A 12,182-nucleotide genomic window follows, 5' to 3' on the forward strand; every position below is an offset into this window, starting at 1 on the left:
ATAAGCCAAAAAAGTTTTCTAGCGTCCAGGTTTACTTCCTGGTTATACGATCCACTGAACAGGCGCAGTACTGTTTGCCTCATTACCCCGAAACGCGAGTTCCTGCTCGGCCTATAGACTTCACATTGTGATGATGTCATAGATGTTTAAGCTGCTTTATTCAGCTTGAGGAAAGTTTTACAAATATAAAAACTGCATGGATCAAATATTCATAATAGAAAGCATTATAATTGACCTTGTTCCTACCAACAGTTTTATAATGGTGACCTATTGGCGAAAATGCTTTTTGGGCCCGTGAGGAATTTTTCGCGGGCCCAAAGCTGACTGTCAGGTTCTGTTATAAGTATATGGTATGGCAGTGAATCACTATGGCAACCTTTGATCATGCGATTACAGCTCTGAAGAACTGTGATTATTAAAGCTGGGGCTTCAGTTCGGAAAAAGTTTTTTCTGGAATACGTGGCAGGCAGTCAGGCAGCTTGTAGAGTGTAGGTGCCATATATAAGAAAAAACTAGATGGCAGCAATCACAACACAATGATATGAGAATAAGTAATGTTTTTTCTACAGTTTTCTGTATTAAACTTCCATTAATCAGTAGATAATTGCCAGTTACTGTTGTTGGCTAAGTTAAAATTAAGTTTGTAATTGATATTAAGACTTGTAATAATCTACTCTGAGTTTCTTTTGTCATTCTGATTTCTGTTTCAGTGCCACACACACACAGTTACATGTAGCACAGATCTCCAGTGATATTATTTCTATCTGTCAGCATGCCTCTGTCTGCTGTGCTGCACTTTTGGATGTAGCTTTAGAAAATAAAGTTTCAAGTATCTGAAAACTGTTTTGTAACCGACAGGGACGAGCGTCCTCCGGTACGCCAAAAAGGTCTGCCTTGAAAATGGCAGCGCTGTCAAGTTAGCCACCCAGCAACAGTGTCTTTCTCAGCTGCTTCATTTTGCACAAGATATCTGTCCTCCATGAAGGCCTAAGGGGATTATTTTTGATCCCACCCACTGTAAAACAAAACGTGATTGGTTAATTCACCTGTCACTTTATAAACAAACAGCTTTTTTTGTCCTGGTGATTAAATCCTAACTAATAAGTGAGCAAGCGCCAACCTTTCTCTGCCTAGAAACAACAGCAAAAAAATTTGATTGGATAACTCTATTCTGCTGTTTTCAGGAGAATAACACTTTAATTTGTGAAGCAAAGTTAATAGAGATTGAGGTTTAAGTTAGAATTATAAAATTATAGCCTAATAATTAAATGATAATATATTATAAATTTGAAACACTGATATGTTAGGCCTCCTGTATTCCCTCAGGGTTCCCCTCTGGATTACAGCTGGGGACACAGACGATATTCACTGAGCTTTTATTTTTTCATCTGTCAGAGGAGTTCATATAAATGTGGCCAAAAAAATAAATTTCCCTTTAATGTACAAGACTAGAAGTATGACGTAGCGTTAAAGGTAAGGGCTTATTTCCATCACTGTGTATTCATTTATTCATTTATCTCGATAATTTCGAACATTTTTCTTACATTACCACCTCATTGATCTGATCCGCAGCTCTGACCAGTTTCGGTTTCGTTTCTGGCTCTCCTCGGGAGCGCGCAAACAGAGGCGTGCGCGGCCACGCATTATTCCAACATGAATGTGGGAAGAAGGAGCTGCAGGAAACTGCGCCAGCTCATGTCATAAAAAAGATAAATCCCATTATTAACTGGCGACAACTGACGTGTGAGTATTTATTACAAACGTTTTTACTCTTTTGACCAACTTTTGACGCCTGTTGCTGATCTTTTTTTTCTCAGCTACTCCTGTATAAGAACAAAGAATGAGGAAGATGAATATTCGTGGTTTCCTTGTTGCAGCCCTGCTTTATTAATTTACTGTGTGAAATAAGTTTGCTTTGCTAAACAGATGGGTGGAAGTAACCAATAACAAATAGCCAAATTACTGCTCTTGCAGTTTTTCTCCTTCACTTTGGCTCAAATCTCTACGGAGCCCCTCTGGTGACATTGGATGAAAAAAAAAAAAATAATGCGTGGCCACGTATTAGTATCTCGTGGCCACGAGATAGTAATGCGTGGCCACACATTACTATCTCGTGGCCACGAGATAATAACGCGTGGCCACAAGATAGTTAATGCGCGGCCACGAGATAATTAATGCGTGGTCGCGAGATAGTTAATGCGTGGTCACAAGATAGTTATTGTAGTCATCCCATGCAGACTGTTGGTTTTATCATGGACAAGTTTGATTTAATTTCATTTTATTTTAATATAGGAATGAATTACAATGACATACTTCAGTCACTTGTGGCAAGGCATGGAGTAATTCTTAGCGAGAGACTCGGAGCCCCTATGGTGACATTGGATGAAAAAAAAAAATAATGCGTGGCCACGCATTACTATCTCGTGGCCACGAGATAATAATGCGTGGCCACGAGATAGTAATGCGTGGCCACGCATTATTTTTTTTCATCCAATGTCACCAGAGGGGCTCCGTAAATCTCAAATTAGAATTACATTTTTCAAAATAGTAAGTTCAAGTCTGTGAACGGTTAGTTTGTTGTTCACAACCACTTGCACATGACTCATTAACCAAAACTGATGAGCTGATTCTCGGTGAAACTGTCAAACTCTTCACAGCTTCTAAACACTCTGAAACCATTTTGAAGCATCACATGCAAAATGATCAATTGAATTATCAAACCCTGTCAGTTTGTGATGTCTTCTAAAGTGGCAAATGGCCTCTCAGGTCACATGGACATCATTTCCCAGTAAATGTAACCAGGGGTGTAGTTGGGGGGGGGTGAACCTAAGAAAACCCAGTTTGTCACCTCTGTGAATAAGGCTGAGAGTTTATTGATCTATTTACTGATCAATCAGTGAGGGGGGAAAACAGTTTACCCACTTCTGTATTTACCACTAAACTCCTGCATGTAACACACTGCTACAGAAATAACTTAACAAACTGAAATAACCTACATACTGAAACTTGAGTTTAAAAACTCAACAGCACTCAGCTCGACAAAACTTTCTTTACTAGCTGAATGCTGTTTTTTCATCACACAACTCAAAGATTAGACTTTAGACTCTAACTATAAGTGGGCAGTCAGTGTCAACAAAAAGTGAAAAAAACAACAACAAACAAACAGGGACTTGTACATAAGAAATATTTCCTGGTTTGACTGTGAAAAGGCAGCTAAACATACATACACACAGTACATCTCACACTACGATAAAACAACTCTATTTTGGTGGCACTGACCAATTTACTGACACAAAAACTAGATTGTGAAACACAAATTAAAGTGAGGTGAGTTACCACCATTTGAAAACATGCAGTAGAGATTTGATAATCTGACATTATAAAACAGTGACTGGGCACTGACATATAAAGCCAGATTTATATAATAAACGGTGATGATAAAACAGTGATCATTGACACAGTCATGATTACAGGTGAAGAAAGGTAATCAGATCATTAGATATACGGCACACACCGGTGCATGAAAAAGTTATCTTACCATCCACTGATACTCAGAAAGTGTTGTGTTCAGGATTCACCCTGATGAAACTTGTTATCACGTCCTGTATATCCTCCTCCTCTCTCCGCTAGCTGAATAAACATTTGCTTCCTGCTCTACTGATACAGAGTTTGTAAAGGTACCTGAGCAGCAGGTGCTGCTGTCAGTTGTTTATTCTTATCCGTCAGGTTGCGATGAAGACATTTTGAGACTGAAACAAGCAGATTGGTACTAAATATATGTGTGCATGTGTATGGCTAAACCACTTTTTTTTGTGTGTGTGCAATGCTCCTCTGAATATTTGTGTTTCTGTGCAAAATCCACTTACTGGACCATCAACTATAAAGTTAACTGATTTATTTAATCCGTAACTGAAAAACTGAAGTGTAAAAATGAATGAGTTTGATCAAGATCAGTTGCCAGAAAACCAGTGGATAAATAATCCAGCAAATTATGCCTGTATACTTGTTTTTTGTATAGATTAAACAAATCTGATACAGCATGTTAAGTAGTGAATGTTAGAGGCGCTGGTTGGGAGATTTTGTTATCTTTTAGACCAGACAAGTTGTTTCCAGTCTAAGATAAGCTAAGCTAAAAGGCTGCTGGTTTAGCTTTATAGTTAAGCATACAAAAATGACAGTGATACTTCTTATTTACAGGAATGTCAAACTTTTCCTTTAAACCATCTCTCCACAGAGTGTGTTCAGTATGCAGAGGCGGGGTTTTGAGCTGGGCCTGCTGCTTCTTGCTATCCAGCTGTTCCAGGAGGGTCTGGGTAACATCCCAGCAGTCACGCTGGCTGTTCTGGGATTCAATGTTTATCTTTACATGTTCCCTGCTGCTCCACTGCTGCAGGTAATTCATTAGTAGAACTGAGAAATTATGCAGAGTGTGTTCATGCGTGCGTTGTGTGTTTGCCCTCTGGATAGTTTTTATTGTTAATTGCTGTTTTTGTTAATATTTTTCTGCAATGTTTGCATTGTTCAGCACCTTGTAATTGTGGTTTTGAAAGACACTCCATGAATTCAGTTCACTTACTCACCTACATACACTACGTACATTAACACACATCTTCTGGATTCTATCTCGCACATTGCATGTATTATTTATACTTCATTGTATAAACTTTGTCCCTTTTTTTTAACAGAAGACGTTAATCCAGAAGGCCTCTGAATTAAATACTTTTTTTTCCTGAGTTTATGATTGAAGTAGCTACGATTAATTGATCTCACTTCATACTCACCTCTGTTGAGAGTTATGCAGAACCTGTGCAGAACCATTGGGTCTGTTCCCCCTGCTATGGTGCAGCTATCAAGCTAATGGTGGCCAGCTCGACAGGGACTGCAGTACTGAGGTGGTTTTCCTGTCTGGTTTGGCTGAGTCAGCCGGTTAGCTGTATAGCTAACCGAGCTAACTAGCTAATTACGGCTACAGTCAGCAGCTGATAGTGGCTGGCCTACTTTAGCAACAAGTAAACTAGCTATCTGCCAATGAGGTAACTCAGTAACTCACCTTGGTGCTGTACTCTGTTGTCAAACTGGCCTGATAACATTTAATGATGTCCTGGAAATTATTAATAACACAGTTATGAAGGTACATTTACATACATAAGTATCTATTTACTGAAGTATTATACTTACAAATTTGAGGTACCTGTAGAGTATTTCCATTTCATGCAAATGCACCTTTACTCCTCTACATGTCAGTGGGTAATATTATGCTTTATATGTTTATAAACTTTAATCTGACAGCTCTATTGAGTTTGCATATTGAGATTTAACATACAAAGCATGTGAGTTTATGAATTATTATGACCTGTCATAGCCTAAATAGCGTATAAATTTATTAAAATTAGCTCCACCTGTCACAACATTAAAATGCGATTAAAATGTTAATGCATCAGTAATGATTATTGTTACTAGATTTTTATTACTACTTTCTATCCGCCCAATCCTCAGGCCTGTGTTAGCCTCCATTATGTGTACATGAAGAAAGAGTGGAGTCGCCTCTTCCTCTCCCCCCTGCACCACGTGGATGATTTGCACCTCTACTTCAACATGGCATCCTTCCTCTGGAAAGGTATCTGGCTGGAGCGACGTCTGGGCGGACCCTGGTTCCTCTACCTGCTGTCAGTCTTCTCTCTGCTCAGTGGACTCGTCTATATTCTGCTGCAGGCGGGGCTGACAAAACTCAACGACTCCAATCTGTTAGGAGGATTCATAGACGTGTCGTCTCACAGCAACGAGTGTGCTGTCGGCTTCTCAGGTACAAACCACAGACAGACATTTATTTCTGTTGAATGTTTCAAAATGGGTGTTTCATAGATAAGATAGATTGAAAATAATCAATGCATCTATATTGTCATCTACTGTATGTGAACTCGTGTAGCATGAAGCAAGCTTTAAAAATAGAACTGAATAATTAGTGACTCCCAAGTGGCAAAGACCAGGGCTGAAAAATGAAGCCAACACAGAAGTGCCAAAAACTGCAGTTCCTTTAATGGCCACTAGAGGCTGGCTCTAAAAGTAAGTCAGTCGTCATAGGCTCCCATATTGAAATGTTATAGCAGAAATAAACATGTTAACAAGCTGGTGCAAAAAATGTTTTTGGTCTCTGTAGCTAATTTCCCTGTTCATGCCAACTGTATAAGGATGAATTTTTATATAACTCACCCCTTTAAATTATATTTATGCTTAAAGTGCATACTTAAGGGCATGTGGCTTTGAGTGAGTGAGTTTGGTAGCCTTGTCATTCTGTGGCCTCAGCTCCACCAGCACTCCACCTCTTTTCTCAGTTTTGTTCAGTTCAGTCGAGAGTTATTGAAGTCAGGCGCTGCCAAGATGACAACAGGCAGAGCCACCACACTGAGAGCTTAACGACGGCTTTTCAGAATCCCGTGAATGACGTCAAGGAGACTACGTCCATGTTTTATACAGTCTATCACCAATCAGCACCAATAATCGGCAGCATTTCTGATAATTGGCTGATTATTGCAGTGTCTTCAAAGCACAAATGTCTCAGATTCACTGGTTTCAACCTCTAAAATCTGAATATTCACTGGTTGTCTTTGTCTCCCATGACATTTTTCACTTATAGATCAGCATTTCATAGGCTTTCAGAAATATCTGACATTTTACATATATATCATCAAGAAAGTCATTGCAGATTTATCAGTAATGAACATAATCATTAGAAAACAGAGTTTGACGTGATAAAATAAGAAAATATGAACATGGACATGAATTGATAAATGTTTCGACAACATGTGAGATGAATGATTTCTCATTCTGATCTCATATTGACTGTAAATAACTCTTGATGAAACTTGATGATACTGAATGTATCCTGTTTTATTCTCATTGAATCCATCCCTGAGTTTATGATATTCGTCGATGTAACTGTGTCTCTAGGTGTCCTGTTTGCTCTGAAGGTGATCAACAACCATTACAACCCAGGTGGCATGACCTACGTGTTGAACCTTCGCGTGTACAACCGCTACGCAAGCTGGGTGGAGCTAGTGCTCATCTATCTTATATCTCCAGGGTGAGATACTTCACACACTTATGGTAAAAATAAATGACCCTGGGGTATCCCAGAGTATACCAAGTGATGTCTCAGTTCCATAAAACACACAGATATTTAACAGGGTTGTAATCTGTTCACACTTGGAGATGAACCACATTGGTATATACTTAGAGGTCCATTGTTAAACATTTATGGGGATTTAATGGCAGAATAAAATTGAAATATAATATTTATAAGCATGTTTTCTGCAGTATATTACCTTAGAATGAGCCTTTTACATCTGAGAGCTGAGTTCTCTTGCTGTAAGATCTGTTGTTTTTCCTGCATCCAGTGATGTCACAGTGATGTAGTTGGTGTTATCGAAGAGCTACACGCTATTTCACCTTGGATTTCTGGTCTTCACCTCTGGGTAGCCAGGGACCATGCTGGCTGAGTATTTTTGTCACCTAACACAGTGTTTTGGCCAAGAAAATAATAACTATAGGCTAGGGTGGTGATCAGAAGCTTGCACGCAAGGCATCCTGGTACATGTAGGCATTGCCAGCAAATCTCCATGAGCAGAAGAACTCAGCTTTCCTGATCAATATAGCAGCACTGAGGATTTTATTGCTTCAGTTTGCTACATTTGCTATCAACACTGACAAGACATTGTCATAAAAAGTGGTCTTTTGCTGTAAGTTTTCAAATGTTTGCAGTTGTCTCTATACTTCGATCTGTGCTCTTCTTCAGGACCTCGTTGATCGGTCACCTGGCAGGTATCCTGGTGGGTCTGCTCTACACTGTGGGTCCTCTAGAGACCATCATGAAGACATGTGCAGGTCTACTTACTTTCTTAAATAGACCATTTTCTATAAATGTTTGTGATGAGTTTTACAGTCTTCATCAAGTAGCACCTGTGATTGCTAAGTAGTGTGTGTGTGACAAGTCACGTCAAACTTTTTAACCCACCAGTGGAAATTTGGTTGCAGGTATACAAACACATTCATCATAAAAAGAAACAGAATCACATGATGCAAAAATGTAGACAGATCACAGGGACAAACAGTGCAGTGTGAGATCACTTCAGGGCAGTGCAAAGTACAGTTGGATTCATGAAGTGCTTTGGGGCAGAGATCACATGTGCAAATTCAAGCTACCAAAAGTTGAACAAACAAAAGAGACTTTATATAACTTTGATCCTCTGAGCGGACCATCTGTGTCTACAGTGTGAATGTAGGGGCTCAAACTGCTTCTGCAGGGGTGATCAGGACAGTCCAGTTGTAGTCTGGGCCTTCCTCAGTATCTGCCTACAGTAGAGGTCAGAGAGCTGCAGCTTTTCTCAGTAACTTTATTGGTCAGTGGCCACTTGTACAAGCCGACCAAGACTATTCTTGTGGGTCAGATTCTGGTTTCTCAAACCATGTCACAGTACAGAAAGACAGATCAGACTCAATGAAACCTGGAACAGAGTCATCCTTGTAGTGCTCAAATTTAGAGAGTCCAGTGCGTGTTTGCGTGAAAGGACATCACTGATACTGAAGAGAAATAAGTCTTAGTAAGTCATCAATATGAGGATCTTTTTTTCCAAGGCTATGGTCTTGATCAGAAACTCTCCACATATTAAAGAGCTTTGACTCCAACTTTAGAGGACGGTTACATTTACTCAGCAGCTGAATTGTATTTTGCTTTTCTGCTTAATACTTAAAGTCCAAAGCCCAAAAACTCCAGCGCTAGCCCAGGGCTAGTTTTCAACCTAAGACAGATATAAATATAATTTTAAGCTCTGTCTCATGTTGTGGCACACGTGGCATTTGCTCCTGTCTGATGCACACAAAAAAACATACCCAGACTAGGGTTGGAAATATACAGAATATATATATATATATTTATGTATGCTTAATATAGTTAACAGTTAAAATGTTTAATTTCAAGTTCAAATCTGTCTTAGTAATAAAAAAAAGGCTGTTCTCTATTACTTGTGACAATCATTTTGTGCTCATTTTTCAAAGAAAAACCCTCTAGGTTCAAGCTGTCTGGCACCTTCACTGTTTTAAAAGTGCCAAAAACCCAAACAATACCCAACCCTAACCCACACGCATTACTAAGTGACTAATTGACTAACTGACTGATCCTCGTTGTTTGTTAACCAAAGCTCTTCCAAAAATGCAGATTTTCCTGAAGCCTAGAAACTTGTAGAAACTAACTACATTTAAACAGAAACAAGTTGAATAAAACTGGAGCAGAAACTACTACAATGTGCCCCCCTCATATTGATATTTAACACAAATATTAGACCTAATCTAACACTTTATTTCGTAATAGTTAAATATCATCTCTGTTTGTCTAATGATAAATTATAATCAGTGAAAGTGATAAGCTTTGCAGCTGGTGCATGCTATCAGTTCTTCTAATATTCACTGAAATTCTCTGTCTGGTTTTTTCTCTCCATCAGAGTTTGTGTCTTCAGATGGAAATAATCCACGGCCAAATTCATACTTCAGCTCCTCAGGTACAACACTGTTAAATCCAGGGGTGGAAGCAAATAATTACAGTATCGCTTCAAATCTGTAATTTTACTTGTACACTATGTACTCTAGTACAATTTGAATTAATATCCAAACCTTTAATTGGCATAGTTGAAGTTGGTAGGAGAGATGATTGTTAATGATTGACAAAACATTTTTAAAAAGTTTGGGCATGCCAATAAAAGTTTGAGTACCACTGCACTGGTCTTGGTCAGTAGTTGCTGATCTTATTTGACTTATTAGCCCCTTAAAACAAAATGATCGTCTTGCACTCCCTAGTCACAAGTTGTACATTTATACAATTTCTGACCGCTGCAACAAATAGGTGATTCATTTTTCACAATTTGTTTATTCTGGATAACTATTAAAGGCCCAGAGATTTAAAATGCTCTGATAATTTACAAGAAAAAACAAACAAAAAACAAATGAAGTCTGAGCATAATTTTTAAATTGACTTTTTCAAATTCAGTCAAATAAATTGTGTTTAGAGGAGTTGCATCCTAAAAAGAAATGAGAAGAACACAAAACCATCCATTATGGCTTACTGTTGGGTTGATCTGTATTTGATTTTATTGTGTGTGTAAATGTGTGTTAAGGCCACAGTGGGACGAGACGAGGACAGCCAGAAAATCCACAGCCTGCGGAGGATCATACAACAGATTATACATCTGGTTATACAGAATCTGATCTCGCAAATATGACAGAGGAGGAGCTCATAGAGCTGGCGATCAGAAAAAGCCTGAATGAAACAGGTAAGAGAGAAAAATAATGCATTGGCTGTTGTGTGCTGTTGCTGCTGAACAAAACACTTAAGTCAGTTGGTTTATTTATTTATTTATTTATTTTTTAAGGACAAACCAGACAGAGAGGACCTGCACCTCCCCGTCATGGTTCGCACCCCAGTGAAGAGGAGGTGAGGCTTGAGGAGCTCAGGAGATGGAGACTGAGGAGGTTTGAGCCAGAAGTTTCCAACCAGAGGAGAAGAAGAAGATTGTAATGACGTATATATCACGTATATAACGTATATATCGTCTCTTACCTACAGTACATCCCAGCAGTGATTTTGTGGTTTACTGAACTTTGTTGAGGTAGCTACTTTCCATCAGTCTGTCTTTGGAGTGTCTTCTTTCTGATTTCATGTTTGTCACAAAGACTTTCAGGCTTCGTTGAGGATGCACCAGATCTCGTTGCTGCATGATTTTCTGATCTGTGGATGTCTCAGTCAGGAGAAAAACTGTTCAAAGGATTTCTTACTGAATTACGTGACAGAAAAACCTGATATTTACTTATTTGATCTTTTGCTGATAGTTAGATAAGAAGATCAATACCACTCTCTGTTCCATGCACTAAATATGAAGCTACTGATAGCATACCAACTAAGTAAACATGTATCATGTTTGTTTATTTAGAACAAAAATCAAAATGTAAAAGTGCCAAATCACCATTTTAAGATGCCGATGGTTATGTGACTGGTTATGTACGGATCTTTTTCCTGGTCTGGACTAGAGACTGTCTATTATCAGACATGGACAACATGACAGTCCTCAAAAGTGAAGCCAAAGCATCTTGGTCGCCCCCTGGTGGCTGCCTGCTGTGCAGGTCATAAATCCTGCCTCATAGACATGAGCCAAAGACATGGGTCGAAACTAAAACATCAAAGTACACGTCAAATAAACTTGTCCCAAAGATGGTTTCTATCACTTTAGGTAGTTCTTATCATGCTGATGTTTGTTCAAGTGCTCATTTTCTGATCAGTTTGGTTTTAATTAGTTATTTGATGAGTTTAATGCTGTGATTGACAGCTTTGAGTCGGCCAGCTATGTGGGCAGATACTTGTAAATATATATATAATATAATAACTCCAATGCTGACAGTGTTGCCAGATGTACAATAATCAGTGTATTTGTTCCATAATTTTAACAACTGTACAATATATAGTCAACTCTAAAAAAGGCCGAATGTACCATAATTTTGACATTTCCATAAACCCGCAACAAAACCTTTTTTTTGAGAGCAACCAATCACTTCAGCATTACACTGATCAAGCAGTTGGTAGAGCAGTGACACAGTCTGGGGCTTTTATTTTGATGGGTAAGAATAGAAGGAGTGATGAGCTGCCACTGATTCAGTTTAAAACAAAAGATGGTTGCAGTCTTGTTCAGATGATGAAGCCTCCCTATAATATGGTGCACATGGCATACTTTTTTCCTTATGGTGTATCCTGACCCTTCCCAGGTTGTTCCTGTATGTATGATCATTTTTGTTTAACACTGGTCACTACTGCACAGACTGTGTCTCCAAATGAAATCACCAGGACAAATGTCAGCTCTCGTGTTTGGGCTGTTTTGGTTTCAGTTTTGTACAGTGGGAGGAAGTGGAGCCACAGCATCCATCTTTATTTGTGTTGGTGGTCTGGACCACTTGCCCAGCTACTCCAGAAAGTTTCTGTACCTGATAAGGAAATAGTTGAATTTTCCTAGAAAAGCTATAGCTAAAGTAGCTGCTAACTGGTTTAGCATAGCAGCCTCTCAGAGATGGCAGGTCAGAAAATCCTCATAATTTTGGAAGCAATGCTAATGTCCAAGAGCGTGAACTGCTTTGTTGTGTCTGTTTAC

At 38.9% G+C, this 12,182-nt stretch overlaps 1 protein-coding gene across 1 annotated transcript; it reads left to right on the forward strand.

Annotated features, from left to right (window-relative positions):
* Positions 1-1,639: 1,639 nt before the first annotated feature.
* Positions 1,640-11,405, forward strand: LOC146328539 (rhomboid-related protein 4-like). The gene is made up of 8 exons (XM_084717579.1): positions 1,640-1,743; positions 4,235-4,393; positions 5,497-5,803; positions 6,949-7,081; positions 7,793-7,881; positions 9,495-9,551; positions 10,164-10,319; positions 10,419-11,405. The coding sequence occupies exons 2-8, from the start codon at positions 4,247-4,249 to the stop codon at positions 10,562-10,564; spliced, it is 1,035 nt and encodes a 344-aa protein (XP_084573705.1). The 5' UTR covers positions 1,640-1,743; positions 4,235-4,246; the 3' UTR covers positions 10,565-11,405.
* Positions 11,406-12,182: the final 777 nt, after the last annotated feature.

Source organism: Lutjanus erythropterus, chromosome 4 (genome assembly GCF_056507025.1).
Source record: "Lutjanus erythropterus isolate fLutEry1 chromosome 4, fLutEry1.hap2, whole genome shotgun sequence".
Taxonomy (NCBI): Eukaryota; Metazoa; Chordata; class Actinopteri; order Lutjaniformes; family Lutjanidae; genus Lutjanus; species Lutjanus erythropterus.